This window comes from Podarcis muralis, chromosome 1 (genome assembly GCF_964188315.1).
Source record: "Podarcis muralis chromosome 1, rPodMur119.hap1.1, whole genome shotgun sequence".
NCBI lineage: Eukaryota > Metazoa > Chordata > Lepidosauria > Squamata > Lacertidae > Podarcis > Podarcis muralis.
Window position 1 is genome coordinate 79,610,796 of NC_135655.1, and position 15,302 is coordinate 79,626,097.

The following is a 15,302-nucleotide window of genomic DNA, read 5'->3' on the forward strand; positions in this document are numbered from 1 at the left end:
TTTCCTCTATCTCTGATGCTTCCCGCGTCTAACAATCTTTGCTTGATTACATTCCCCGTGTCCCTGCCAAACCTTTTTTCAATGCCACTTCTAGCTGCTCTTTTCTTACTATTTGCTCTATCCACGTTCCTGCCCCTCCAATCTCTGTCCCCCTCTCTAGCACTTTCCTTCTTCAACATTCCCTCTGTGAATCCCACCTCTCCTTCCAGTCAAACCAAGCTATACATAGGTGGAAAAAGTTATTGTTGTGGCCACAGAGCTGGGCCCTGCTACCATTCCCAGAAATCATTCCAAGCCCACTTTTTGGGATGTGTAATCTAAAATGTACATTGGTGAAGCTATTCTGATGAAGATAGGCAACTACATTTGCATGCATTGGCCACCCCTGGTTACCGGGTGTCTCCTGCTCTCTCTTTATTGACTTTCCACCATTATAATTCTCATCTAGATTCAGACTGTAAGCTTCTCAAGGCAAGAGGTTATGGGTGACATCCAATGGTGTCCTGTTGGCTTCCCATGGGCATCTGGCTGGCCACTGTGAGAACAGGACGCCAGACTAGATGGGCCACGTTTTCATGTTCTTATTTTGTCTGCCCACTTCCAGTTTATTTTCTCTCCAACCCTCTGGTGTAGATTTTGGGGCTGTGTGATGGACTGCAAAGAGGGTAGGGTGGAAGGAGAAGCCCCATTGCAGGAGTGGGCACCTGCTTGTGCCACATAGGATCCCCCCCTGTGTAATTTGCTTATGTTAGCCTACAAAATGCCATGTATACACTTGCTGACCATCATCATTCAGCATAATATGGCTCTAGCTAAGAGATGCTGCCTTTATCTTTTAGTAGTCTAGACTAGACTAAACCCCAACAGATATTAGACCAATTAAAAGATATCACACCACTTTGTATGCTTCTTTCATATTCATCTTTGATGCACGCATCATGGTTATTAGTTCCTTCCTTAAACTTCTGATTGCCTTTGCTTTGCCAGTGCACTCCAACCTGTTTGCTACTTTTTCTGTGTACTCCTTTTCACCTTATCATTTATCTGTTTGGAAAAGGTATATGCTCTCTCCATTATCAGTCAATTTCCCAAGCCTACATTTCCTCACCTATTGTTTGTTTTCATCCCTTTGTTTTTGCTTCTATAGTTAGAATTCTTTGAATTTTGCAGTCTTCTCACACGGGGTGTTTCCAGAAGCCAAAAGATATATTATTTTATTTTGCTGCACAAGCATCAAAATGGACTGCCTTCTTAAGAGGGGTCACCTTTGCTGATGAAACCTAACTCCCCTCTCCCTAACCCTTGAGTGCCTGCTCCTGGGGAAACCACTCTTACCCTTTCCCTCTAAACCAGGGGTAGTCAACCTTTCTATACCTACCACCCACTAATGCATCTTTCTTGGTGGTAAAAATTTCCTTACCGCCCACCAGTGCTCGATGGTAGGAGTGATTCAGCTTGTGCTGTAGAACCCCCTACCACCCACCTAGAATCCTGAAACGCCCACTAGTGGGCGGTAGGGACCAGGTTGACAACCCCTGCTCTAAACAGACAATAGGACAGCATTTTTAAAAAGGCAATTCTCAAAAGGTGACCAGGTAATGGAGAGGCGCAAATGCTATCACTACGTGCCATGCTTCCGAAAGTATAAAAATGACTAAAACCCAGCAATTTCTACAAAAACCAGGATGACACCTGAGGAAATGTCAACGATGCAATAATTTGAGAGAAGTGTCATTGAGATTTCAGAAATCAATGAACAAGTGAACAGTGTTGAAGGAGGAGCAAAAAGGCTAGTGTGCCTTTTCTGTTTTTTTATCAGTTGATAATACACCCATTCAAGATAGCCTTCCACAACTGATTGTCTTGTTTCTGATCGCTGCAGTTTTATTAGTCACATCTTCCTCATTTCTTTCTTTCCCTTTCTGTGTTTTTCTGTTCCAACTGTACAGCAATGGCTGCAGAAAATGTCTTTTAAATGTACTTTGTAGAGCACCTAATAACTGTAAGTGCTTAATAAACAATACTGAAATTTTACTATTGTTAAAATGGTGTAAAGTGGCAATTTAAAGAGGTTCAAAGTTGCGAGGCTTTTCTTGCATGCTATATACACCAGCCTCCAGCTCCTTGCGATTTAATAAGAGCTACTCTTGAGCAAATATGAAGGTAAATCAACTCCATTTCTCTGAGCTGGCATGCAGAGGAGTTTACACAGGCACCATCTCTACTCACAGCTCCTTGTAGTTGGCATCATACAGAGTCGCCCACTTGTTCTGTTGATGTGGCTGCCATTTTATAGACTGGTAATTGGGATCCAAGTAGGAGCCATTCAAGCTGTCATTGTCCTGAATCAGGCCTGCAGCAATAGTAAAATTATGTGTTTACAAAACTGCGTATTTACACCTCATGCAAATAAACCCTCCTGCTACAAGGGAAATATTCATTCTTGCCCGACCTCCCCATGGCTTTCCCACCACGCAAAACATCCCATGGCTTTTTAATTTCTTGTTTTTTGTAACCAAGGAAAGGAAAATGTTTTTCGTTCTCTGTTCTTTTCAACTTTGGGGAACTGCCTCCCCACATTCTGTTTGGTATGAAACAACACATTCTCCCTAGAGACACATGGCTCACACCTTCCTCATTTCTTCCTCATGGCCCCCATTCCTCAGTTTCTCCTCCCATGCACCCACTCTATAGAACTCTTCCCTTTTTGGAACACGAATAACATATGGATGCTGACAATACTACTGGAGACTGTACCTGGTGAGAGCGCCCCCTGCTGATGCCAAGGAGGTGTTTGGGCTCTGTCAGGGTTGAGAGGCACAGACCCTGTCCCTGGCTCCTGCTTTATCATCCCATTAAGCATCTGGGCATTGAGAGTATTTGGGGGCGACTCTGAGTGTTTCCTCTTCTTGGCAGGGTGCACTGGAAGTCTGTGGGGGTCAAACACAGACAACAGACAGTGAGAACATTCCAACTTCACATAACCCATAAAAATGTAAATATATATATGGGGGGGGGAGGATTCCAGTGGGTACAGGAGGTGAGCATCAGCCAAGCTCTCACATAATTCTGTAGGTATACAAAGAGTCACTTACAAATTGTTGTCTGGTGCTGAAATAGAGGCATATTCTAAACCTGTACATTCCCTCCCTCTGTCCTCACCTGACCCAAGAGGGAAAGAGACAACTGGCAGGTTTCTTCTTAGGTGACTGAGGGGGTGCATCTGTGTCTAGGTTGTACCAGGCTTGAGAATGAAGGTATGGACACATGTGAGTGAACCCTCCTCCATACAAATGTTGTTGTTGTTGTTTTAATCCCTGCACATAGAAAACTAGAATACTGTGAGTTATTCCTGGTGAGTGGAACTCACAACTGGGTTGCAGACTGACCTAGGCGTGTCTCACCAACAACACATTACCATTCATAGAATCAAAGAATGGTATAGTCATCTAGTCCAACCCCTTGCAATGTTTGTACACAGCTATGGTAAAAATCAATAAATGGATCTCATAATGCACATTTTGGCTAAAGGTGGATCTTAGGTCTGAACTGGATAATGACTATTGAAGGCAAACATGTCTCTCCCATACGTGTTTTGCACGGAGAAGCATTTTAATGATTTAAGCCCCACCAACAGTTTTATGCCCCCTTTTCAGAAAAAACAGCTTCCCCACCCCACTGGCCCCGCACACACAACCATGTTTCCCTCATCCCACAGTGAGTTCCAAATGCATGTTCAGATTGCAGAAGCAGTGTGTGGGAAGGGTTAATTAATCCCTCAGTCCCTGTCTCTACCAAACTCTTCCTCCTCAAACCTGCTCTTGGAGTAAGGTGAGCCATTCGAGGCATGTTACATGCATTTGTGTGTTTTTTTCTAGGTCAGCCACAATTGACAAATGTGATAAATAATTAAAGGAGCTTGTGTACTTGGTATGCATGCTGAAGGCACTAAACTCTTTAATTTAAAAGGTGTGTGTGTGTGTGTGTGTGTGTGTGTGTGTGTGTGTTACTACCATTGCAATAGTTGTTATGCATTATCGAAACAAAAACAATCTTTAAAATCACTTTTTACAAAAGCAGTTCAATCCTGAATATATTTTCAAACCTTGTCAGGGACTTTGCCTCCAGCTATTAAATCTGAAATCACACCCCCGTGGATCTAGATGCATTAGTGCTGGGATTATGCTCTCCATTACACCCAGTTGTGGCATACAGGTAATGATATTAATGATATGCTTAAATGTTGAATGTGTAATTTTATGTCTAGAGTCAATGGATAAAACAAACACCATTAGTTGTACTGCTGGATAAGTGTTTAATGGTTCTTGTATTTGTTTAAAAACAAATTAAAAAATTGTTGCCACACAGACACACAATAGTCCCCTGATAAACAGTCCTGTAAGGGGCACATGAGATTTCCAACAGAAGTTGGAAGTCTTAACAAACCACAATTTGAACTCCCTCCCTATCTCGTCCACCATTTCCCTGAGGACTTACTCTGCTCCATGCTGCTGCAGTAGCTGGTGAAGCATCTGTGACTGCTGGGCATGGTGGAGATCTCCAGGTGACATGCCTTGTCCAATAGTGAACTGGGGCATCAGAGACTCAGCCTTCATGTACATGTCCCGCTGCATGCTGGGATAGTGATGGCTGTGCGGCTGCTGGTGTGGGTGAGGCGGTGGTGGTGGTGGTGGTGGAGGCGGCGGCCCTTGGAGGTGGGATGGTGGAGGGGGTGGCGGTGGAGGAGGGGGTGGGTGCTCCAGGCGGGAAGGGGGAGTTATGTGACACATATTCTCAGGAGTCATGGTTCGAAGGAGGTGAGGATCTAAAAAGAAAGAAAGTCAGTAGATTAATCTGTGGCACACGTATAGCCAGATTATGCTACAGAAAAACATCCCAGTCTCTTTGAACATTTCTCTAGCCTTGGGCAGCCATTCCAGCTGTGTGTGCTGAATGAATACAGTATAAGGCCGCAGACGTGGATGGCCTTAGGGGGATATTCCAGCCCATTTCCTTACATTTTCAGCACTCACTGACACAATAGTACATCTCTAGCCATTTTACTTGGGAGATACATGGTAAAACATGCAGGCGGCATCACTTCTATTTCATTGTATAGTGAGAAATAAGCTCTCTTCCAGTGAGCTGGAATGACGGGCAAACCTTTGACACTTTAAATGCGTATCTTGAAATTTCAACTCAATTAAAATTACTAAGATCAATTTTTAAAAAAAAGATTTAATTGCTAAATATATAACCAAAGGGCAGCACCGCAAACAGAAACAAATGAGTAATCCAGCAAATACAGGTAAATGACTTCCTTCCCTCCTAAAAATCCAAATGATAAAAATCTGAATCTCCATGCATAAAGGCTCTTCTTCAGCAAGCAGGTAAATTCATTTAAGAAATTTTATGATACTGAGTGCCAAACACAAACAAAAAGCTGTTATGTGACTAGTCTTATATCTTATAAATGAGAGGTGAAGGGAAGCGGATGCTCTGTATTTCAGGATACAGTATATATTTCCAGGCTCACATCAGGCACAATAATCTTGTTGGGACATTCGCCATGTTGAAAGGTGAGCCTTCAAATGCTTTTTCCTTTACATACTCAGAAGTTTGCCTGTTCTTCAGGCTTCTCATAGTACCACTGTTATTGTGTGGAGGTGGGACAAAGGGATTCTTATATAACTAGCTGGCAAAGTTCTTAAAAGTCTCAGGGTGCTGTTCTACTAGCACGTCCTGTCAGTGCAAGGATTTCTGCTTGTGCAAGGGGACATTTCCCTACCTGACTCTACGTACCCTGCAGCCTTCCCAAACCTGGTCCTAGAACAGATTTAGGGACGTACAAAGGGGAGAAAGGGAGAGACTGTTCCCTTGCCCAAGCAAAAATCCTTGCCCTGGCAGAACATCCACCTTAGAGTTACGTCAGTTTCCACCCTCAGCAGGCACACATTCAAAGCAGAATGGCTCCCAAATCAGTCCTGATTCAGGGACCCTCCTTGCTGGGAGTACTAGAAGGTTTCTCTCCTGTTTTGTCTCTCCACCGGGAGAAGTCAGGCTTTCCCTTATCAGAAGGCAGTTTTCTCCCCCACAGCAAGATAGCATGGCACCCTCGCTCCATGGGAATGTCAAAGGGCATCAACACATTGCAGAAATATATGCTCTATGGTCTTGAAAGGAGCAATAACATGACCTCAGATTACACCAGTCCATGGAGTTAAAAATAAAGAGGTTATATATCCATGCAGTTAAAAGCATTAATGGAGCAGTAGAGTCAGAATTGTTGAGTTACGAGAATAAATCTGGCTTAATTTAACAACAACCACACAGCCACACAAGGACAAAACCTTTCCACCATTATTTACCAACAGCTTTTCTGTTTCATTTCATCACTTATTCATACAGAAATATCATCACTAAAGGTAGTTAGAAATGAGTTGAGAATATATACATTCTGAAAAGATTGGTGCTGCTGTTCAGTGTGCCCAGCAGTCAGCCAGGTTCTCTCACCAACTTTGAGTACAAATATAGACCTATTTTGAGGGGCGAGCCCACCATGGATCTCCACCTACCCCTTTTAGGTAAGGAATGCAACTTTCCTCAGAGAACTGAGGTCAGGAGCAACCAGTTCTCCCCATTTATAGTGGAGTCCATCTGCACAGAGTGCTGACTGGCTGGCTCAGAAGCCAATCACAAAGTCACTGCCCACACACCAGAGCAATGATTACTCTCTCTCTCTCTCTCTCTCTCTCTCTCTATATATATATATATATATATTAAAAAGGGCACTTGATTCTTGGATCAAAGAAGCCACCCCCTGAAGCCACCTCCTGAATTATTATTTTTTAAAGCCACTACTGAAACCCTTTCTGGATTGGTGCTGGATTCAGAGATAGCTACATGTGTCACTGGAGAAGTGAAGGGGGCCTACAGAGCAGAGGTCGAATCACCCCACTACCTCCTGTAGGTAGGTATCTCTGTAGGCACCCAAGCTTCAGATTTGTCTAGTGAAGGCCTCATCGTGAACTACCACTGGAAAGACACAAAGAATGCTGGTGAAAAGTACACCACCAAACAAAGACAGAATTACAGGACTCAGATGGAATGGAGGCTTATTTATGGCCTATTCTCCCAGCTTTTATATGTTTGAAATATAAACATGTTTCCAAAATGAGTTATGAAATACCTGTTTCATTTCAAAACCTTCTTGTGCAGAAGACATTTCAGTGACTTTGGGGGAAATTACTGTTTTTAATAATACACACAAATCACATCACATGTGGCGGGGGGGCGGGTTAAAGTCAAGACCACGGCAAACTCTTCTTGCTGGGCTTTTACTGGTTTCATGCAAAAAGGGTGGCATGGAAGCCTACAGTACATGCAAAGATTTTACATATCTAGGAACAGGCTGTAGGGCATTCACGAAAGCCCTTGACTCAAGTTCACATCCCTCCTTAGTACAACAAAACAGAAGTTTACTTAACTTTGAAGCCTGATTTAAAGTTAAGAATGTAGGGCTCTGGTTTGTCAGAGTACAGGGGTAGCTTTTTTAATTAGCTCTCCTTTGTATCTCAGCTAAAGCCAGGATCAAACTGCTCTTGAACCTATAAAAGTTATAGTAAAATAGAATGGAACTTCACACAAACACAAAATTATCTTATAGAACTCAGTACTACAAGTTGTGTTGACGGCCACCATTGGTCAATGAACTAGACTACAAACTAATATAATTTTCATTTTTGAAAAACGTCAGGCTTTGCATTTTGCTTTCATGAGACTACGGAAGCCAGTATCAAATGTTTGACATTCACAGGTTAAAAACTGGCTGGGGCAACTGTTATGGCAGAGTGAATATGCAAGCGAGTTGTGGAAAATTATGTTCTTGAAAGCCATATCTTATCTTCCACTTGTAAAAGGCTGACTTGGCTTCCAAATACACCTTGAAACAATGGAGGATTTTTTGAAAACCATGAGACCGCAGAGGCAAGAATATATATATATAGGCACTCTGCATATGCACCAGGACTCACTCAGATCCTGCCCCCTACAACGCCTGAGGTTCTGCCTCTTCCCCTCTCCAGGTTGATGAGAGCAGGATGAAACCGTTCAGACTCCCTCTTCTGCTGCCTTGGTGGTGAGGGAAAGCAGTTCACTCTGTGGCAAGTAATCTGGCCTCTTCGCTATATTTAAAGAAGGGCCAGGAGGAATTCCAGGGATTTTTGTAGTGAGATAAACAGAACTCTTTACCTCTTCCATGGAGAAAGGAGAAGTAGCTGCTTCCACTACGAACAGGGCTGAGGTTTTAAAAGAAGGGGCCAGTGGGGAAACATCAGAAAATTCCCGTCAACACACCAACGTATACTCCACCCAATTCTTCTCCCTCTGCTGCTAATTCTCCGGCGTATGAATCTAAATCTCCTGAGAGGAATCTCATTATGGGATGGCAAATGTAGGTACTGGAGAACGATTCTACCCTCCCACTTCCCTCTCTTAACTTATATAAAGCTTGGAGAAGGGCAGAGAAAGACTGACTTTGCTTAACAAGTGGGGGGGGGGGGACAACACAGACCCAGCCTCCATCGTGTATCTAAGATTTCTCTGCCTGACACAGGAAACAGAGGAGAGGCTCCCTGTACCAATCGGAGCTAGGAAAAAGGTGGCAGAAGGCTCAGCGCGTACTTACCGTCTAATAGCAAGCTCATGGCAATTTCCTTGCTTTGGTCTTCATTACTGGAATAGGCTTGTTTTTACATAATTCTCCGGAAGTCAACATCTGACAGCACCGCCATCCACAAAACAAGGCTCAAACACTCCATTTTCACTTCTTCACTAGGCAGAAGTCAACAGTTTCCCCATTTTCCTCTTTCAAAAGGTAGATTTACATCTTCCTTTCCCCACACACCTCTTTGTGCTCCTGCTCCTCCCCTCCTCCCCCACTCTTTCCAAAGGGTAGCAGGAAAACAATAGGCGTAAGTCTAGGAATATTTACTAACTGATAATCTCTTCACGTATTGCAGCAGTCTGTTTTTCCCCTGTCCGATAAAGATTTCAGAGCCAACCACTTTTGCCAACCAAAGAAGGGGGGGACGCCGGTGTGCTTGGGCTTGAATCTGAGCACTTACCATTCACCTGCTGGGGGGAGTATGCCTCTGATCCAGAGTCCGGGGGAGAGTCGGGTAAAGTGCTGAAGAGCAATGGAGAAAAAAATAGAGGGAAAGGTCAAACAAGCGTCTTGAGAAATTGATAAGGTGAAAGAATGCAAAATATCCTTCAAACCTTGGGGAGAAGCAACAATTCCACGGATAACCCCACTGCCTGCAGCACCCTCAGCTGGTAGAGATTAACAATGGACTTGACGTGCATTTTTCTGGAATTGTTCGCCAATACAAATCCTCCTGAGACTGAAGTCAGTCAATGTGTCCTCCTACAGACAGGTCTTCCTGCACAAATTCTCCCTCCATCGAAAGACCCAACCACTGGCCACTCCCCAAAGTGCCAGGCAGCCCCCCTTATCTACTCACTACAGCACCTCCCGATTAAAGAGTTTGGGACTGTTTAAACTCGTATTATTTCACACCCAGCCTATGCTATTCCCACAGTGAGCCCTTTGATTTTATTCATAGGCATCTAACTTCATGGCCATTTTGTTGATCTCCTAATAAGACTCTTCTCTTCGCTCAGCAGCTCTTGCTAAGCTAAAAGAAGCCAAAACAGAAATGTATCTGTTCCCCAGAAAAAGATCATTAACAGATACAGAGGAGGCTTTTGGGGAATCTGGCTCTGTTACAAAAACTGACCCATCCGAAGAAAAAGCCATGAGTCTAAGGGCCAGATTATCCCATCATCAAGTATACCTGAGGCTACATGTGGAGCCCCTGGACTGAAATTGACAAAGCTAGCCAGAAGCAGGCAAGAGAAAAGGATCTGGCCACAGCCACTGCAAAGTAAACAAAAACATTCTATTTAACGACAAGAAAGAATTCTGAGTTTAGAGTTTTTGTTGCTGGTTAGCTTTCTGTCAGAGAATAAGGCACTTTTTATTAATGTCTGACACATTTCAGCAAAAACAGGCATTCCCCAGGGACTTTTCTACAAGAAATGGGACAACAATGAATAAACTATACTTAATCCATTGGGAATTGATTAAGAAGTGCAATAATCCTCAAGATACTGAAATTAGTTCTCCTTTTCAGTCTTTTACATTGGATGAGTCCCATTTTGTTCACTTCCTGTGTAGCATGTAGTATAAACACCAACAATTGGGAAACACTTGCCTGCGAGCGCTCCAATTGGAGAACAGCCTTTACCAAAGGTGTGATGGGCTTTGAAGACACTCAAACTCAGGACGCAAGGGAGAAACATGCTAAGAGGAAGGCACCCTTGGCAAATCCACACCGTGATCAACTCCCGCCTGGAAACCAATGTCCCCACTGTGGAAGGATGTGTGGATCCAGAATTGGCCTCCACAGTCACTTACAGACACATTGTTAAAACCGTGTTTATGGAAGACATTCTTACTCGGCTACAACTGATCACCAGAGAAGAAGAAGACGACTTACAGAGTGCCATTAATATGCACAGTGCTTTGCTGAGTAACAAACAAGTAACAAATCTCAGGGGTCTTTAGGTACTTAGCTCAAACTGGGTTTTTCTTTGTTATGTTTCCAACAGAGGATTCAAAATGAGAGTGAGTCAACAACAACTATCCTCCACTCTTCAGCCCCCAACTCTTCAGCCCCCAACTCCATGCCCTTCAAAATTAAGAGCCACAGTACACTTCTTTCCCTTTCAAATAAATTTCATCCCAAGCACCTGCAACTACAAGAAGAGAGCCTCGAAAACTTCCTAATGGTTCATAAACTGAGATTCAGTCTCCAAACACACCTACCAGTAGCTGATGGAGACTGTGATTGTGCGGACTGGCAAGGTCAAGTAAACACAAAAGCCAGCACAATGAGACTGAAATGGGGGAGGGAGGGAATGGATGTCGAAGTCTAATGAAACCAAGTGAGTTAATGGAAAGTCACTTCAGGACAACACTGACATCCTCACCTGTGCTATTAATCGGGCTACTTCTGCAAAGACTAGCTCATGACAGACCTTTCCAATACTACTCAGATTATTAAACTCGCACAAGTAGCAACGTCTAAATTGTCAGTTGGTAGCCTCAGCTATTAAGCTGGTTTGTTTCTGTTAAAGAAGTGTTAGTATCACTGCAGTCCACATAAAGTGCATGCTTTGTTGGCAACATGAGTAAAGAGGGCAAGGGATAAATAGACTATGGAGAATGCATTACCCTGTTAGCCAAGAGTTGCTTTCAGTTACACATTTCCCTGCTTGCTTTTTGAAAAGTGAAAGAAAGCAGCCAGGAAATGTATGGAGACCTCAGATGGCCTACTGCTGCTGGCGTGATGCAGCAAGAGTGTCAAAAAATAACCGAAGAGGATGAGACAGGAAATCTAGTTCCAAGCCCTATAGTGCTAGATACATAGTGGTGGGCTTTAAAAAATGAGGGCGAAGTGATGACAGATATCTATCTATCTATCTATCTATCTATCTATCTATCTATCTATCTATCATCTATCTATCAATCATCTATCTATCTATCATCTATCTATCTGGAGAGAAGTATATCATTCTTTTAAAAAGCTATTCTGACTTGACTAGAGAGGAACAAAATCTTAACAAAGAGAAACTTCCGATTGTCAAGAGAAGAGAGAACCAGGGCATGGATAAGCATTTTTTTTTTTAAGCGCTAGAAACAGAAGAACTGTTCTTGGCAGTTTCAGAAAAAAAGATTTAGCAACAGGCTGGATGAAGATGGAAAAGAAATGGAGGAGTATGGCTCCAAGTGTACACACCTAGGAGAAAGGGGAATAGAAGTCAAAAATAAGAAAGAAGGATATGAAGGCCTTCAGAGCCTGCAATAGTAATGAACTGATACACCGTCGGCAATAAATGAGAAAAAATTGAATGATGAAGGAAAGAAAAATAATTGGAAAACTTGGCAAAAAGAAATATTTCAGAAAGTGGAACACTTCACAGGCAAACTGCTGTGTATCCAAATGAGAGGTGGCTTCGGCACAAATGTATTCCACAAGGGGTTTAGAAACAAAGAGGAGAGAGATGGCTCTGTGCTCCATCGCCAGTACACATAGCAAAGGCAGCCATCCCCCATGACACCAACCTGTGCTATTTCTGATGAGAATCCCAACAACAAACTGGAGATGAAGAGGATCTTCTCAGCAAAAAAATATGGCAACGGACACACTGGTAACTTTCCCAAGGTCCTGCCTATCTTCTTCCAAGCACCAACTGCACACAATGAGCAGGATGGTTGCCTCTCCTCACTAATTAGTAGCCATGACTAGCAGGGCTATGGAAGTCAGAGGAAGCATACAGCACACCCCTTCTTTGGTTCTCAAAAAAGCACGTTATGTCACAAAGCTCCTCATGCCTCTGTTCCTTACAGCAAAGCTATGGAACCTCTGGCTCAGGGGGCTAAATGTCCAGGCTTCTGAACTGAGCCCTCGGGAGTCTTCCCAGGTTACACAACACACCCTTCACAGGACAGGTGCTCCTTGGTTGCTTTGCTGGGCTGGAATGTGCCCTTGAACTGTGACAGTGTCTCTTGTTTACCTGGAAAGAGGATGAAGGATGATGTGTAAACCTCTGCCTTTGCATGGTTGGAATGTAACTTACTATACAAGGGTAAGATTCACATCCGTTGCTGTGACAGCTTTTGCACCTGGCCCTGCTCACCACTGGTATGAGGCCCCAGGAATGCTGTCCACAGGGGAAATGTGGCCCTCGGGTTCCCCACCTCTGCATTAAGACACAGGTATCTTCTGTGACTCTCACTTCTTTCTCCTGACCCTCACACTTGTGTTCTGGCCAGTTACCTTAATTTTAGGTCAGTGGATTATCTATGGCACAGCCTCATTTGAAATTCTTCTTGTTGTGACCCAGCTCTAAGTGAGATGTGCACCTTCTGGAGGGCAAACTTGACAGATTTATTTGCTCTTTTCAAGGCCCCAGTAGACTTGCTTTGAATAACTTTCTCTTCTTGTCTGTCCATTAGATTCTCCTGCCCTGTACCTTTTCAGTTTCCTAGCCAAATATTTACAGAAGTGTTTGCATATATCCTTCACAGCACAGCCAGGCCGGGCCAATCTACGGAGTGAGCCCACCTGGCAGGGTGCATCCCACAGAGGAGCACTGCTGGTTTTGCAATCTTTGATCCAGAGAACTGATCAGAAAGCTTGGCAGAAGAAAAAGGATCTTGCATGGGAAGGAAAAAAGGAAACTTTTTCCAAGTAACATTCAGAGCAAAGGGACCCCAATTGCTGTGGTAAAAGGAGGGAGATGAATCAAGGAGTACTAACTTCTGGATGGGATTCTATTGTAGGCTAGCAGTGCTGGATAGTATTTATAAGGACAGGGTAGCTTTTATTTTTATCTTTTTTTAAAAAAATGGTAAAGGATAGATATAAAAACATATAAATGTAAATATTACACAGAAAATGTGCTTATTTATATTTACTTGTTTTATAAGACTTCATTTCCCCCCAATTTCTATTTCTATTGAAAAAGTGCTTCGGTACAATGTTCATGAGTTCTTCCTCTGAGACCAGTAAGGAAAGCATTTCTGCAGAAGTGTGCACAAAGAATTCAAGAAAGGGAACATCAGAGGTGCCATTCCTAGCAGAGTGTGAAAATACATTTTCAATTGCTAGGCTGAAAAACAAAGCAGCACATTATTATTTGATCCTGTTGGTCTAAGGCTTTGAAACAAATGAACAAACAAACTAGATGCTTCCCCAAGGTTCTCAGCACGTAATACCTTTAGCTAATGTTCAGACAAGCTTTAGGGATCTTAACTGGGATTCCAGAGTAAAGATTTAATTCTACATTAACCTATGCCTCAAGTGGATAACAAAAACTCTGATTCTATTCCTGCATCTCCCCACAGCATAGTGGGGAGTTTTGTTTTTTGCTGTATACTACCCCACAGGTAGTATACAGCAAAAAACAAAAACAAAAAAACCCACACCCTTATTGGAATGACAGTGGTTGCATTCAGAAGTGGAAGGCTGCATGCAGACCAATAATTTGCTTCATTGATGGCATCACAGCATCAGATCATCCTCTGTGACCCTCCACATTCTGCTAGCTTATGAAGAACCAGTCTCAGGGCTGAAGGCACAGACTGCTAGTTATTCAGACATATCTTAACATTAGATATTTGATGCACTCAGCACATTCTTTGGCCCCAAATACAGCAGCAAGAGTAACTCCAAATGGTGAGAAAACAAGACCTGCCTGTGAAATGAAGACTCATAAATCAGTTTTTCATTCATCCCCAAAGTGCTCTCCCTCTCTCCCAACTCTGTTCATCCCTCTCTCCCAACTCTGGGATTGACATTCATACATATAGGACATACACCAAAAAAACTGGGCCTGTACTTCAAATCTGCCTGTGAAGTTCAGGCTGACTTACCTTCCCCTAGCCCCCTGCTTCCCATTTACACCCCATCTAGTCCTTAATCATCAGGCAAAGTTCCCACCCCCACCAGCTGAACTGATCTTCTGCTTCCCTCACAACAACTGCAGTGGTTGTCAATAGTCTATAACTGGCCCGTCCTCCTCAGCGAGTCAAAAGGTTCATGAGCACAGTGTTACTAAGGGAACGTCTGAGAAGCTCACAGGCCACAGTAAGCCAGGACATAACTGACTGGGTATGCACATGTAAGACAGCTATGGCAAGAAATCCAGATTTCTGTCCACCAAAGCTCAGTTCCTCCTCCTCCATTATCTGTTTCCTGTTTGCCCCAGTAAGTCCCTTCCACAAAAGCATCACTTTCACAAACTCCCATAGCAATGAGCTCCTGCCACCATTCCATTCTTCTTGATCCAATGAATGTCCTTCTCCCATTCAGTCACGATTCACCTTGGCAGAACAGGGGAAACACATCATCTCCCTAAATTCACCTAACTGATATTTATCATTTTCTTCTGAAAGGCTATATCCAGTGTCAATTGTAAGGAAGTAGAAATTTGGTTTAGACTCCATGCTCTTCAAGCCTAATAAAAACAGTATCTAGGGCACTTCCTGGGACCACTTGTTTTGGTGCCATAAAATAGCGTTTTGGTCAGACATCCCTTTGGAATAGTTTCCTGACAGGCACATACTTTCCCCCTGGAAAGATAGCAAGGGTACATTCAATACTGCAGCCTGTTCATTTCCCCTAAAAATACCTAAAATCAACACCCTGCAACTTCTAAGCCTTCCTATTTTC

The 15,302-nt window shown here is 43.2% G+C and overlaps 1 protein-coding gene across 7 annotated transcripts in view; it reads right to left on the reverse strand.

Moving 5' to 3' along the window:
• Nucleotides 1-15,302, reverse strand: part of MYRF (myelin regulatory factor) — an 89,494-nt gene that overhangs the window by 28,150 nt on the left and 46,042 nt on the right. For 5 of the 7 annotated variants that reach the window (XM_077932404.1, XM_028736933.2, XM_028736942.2 and 2 more), the window contains exons 4-7: nt 9,126-9,187; nt 4,498-4,825; nt 2,758-2,930; nt 2,230-2,353 (exon numbers count right to left, since the gene is read on the reverse strand). In XM_077932404.1, coding sequence (XP_077788530.1) covers nt 2,230-2,353; nt 2,758-2,930; nt 4,498-4,825; nt 9,126-9,187 — 687 coding nt within the window. Of the gene's footprint in view, nt 1-2,229; nt 2,354-2,757; nt 2,931-4,497; nt 4,826-8,686; nt 9,010-9,125; nt 9,188-9,279; nt 9,394-15,302 lie in introns of those variants that run through there. The other 2 variants (XM_028736956.2, XM_028736947.2) reach the window with 2 other exon arrangements.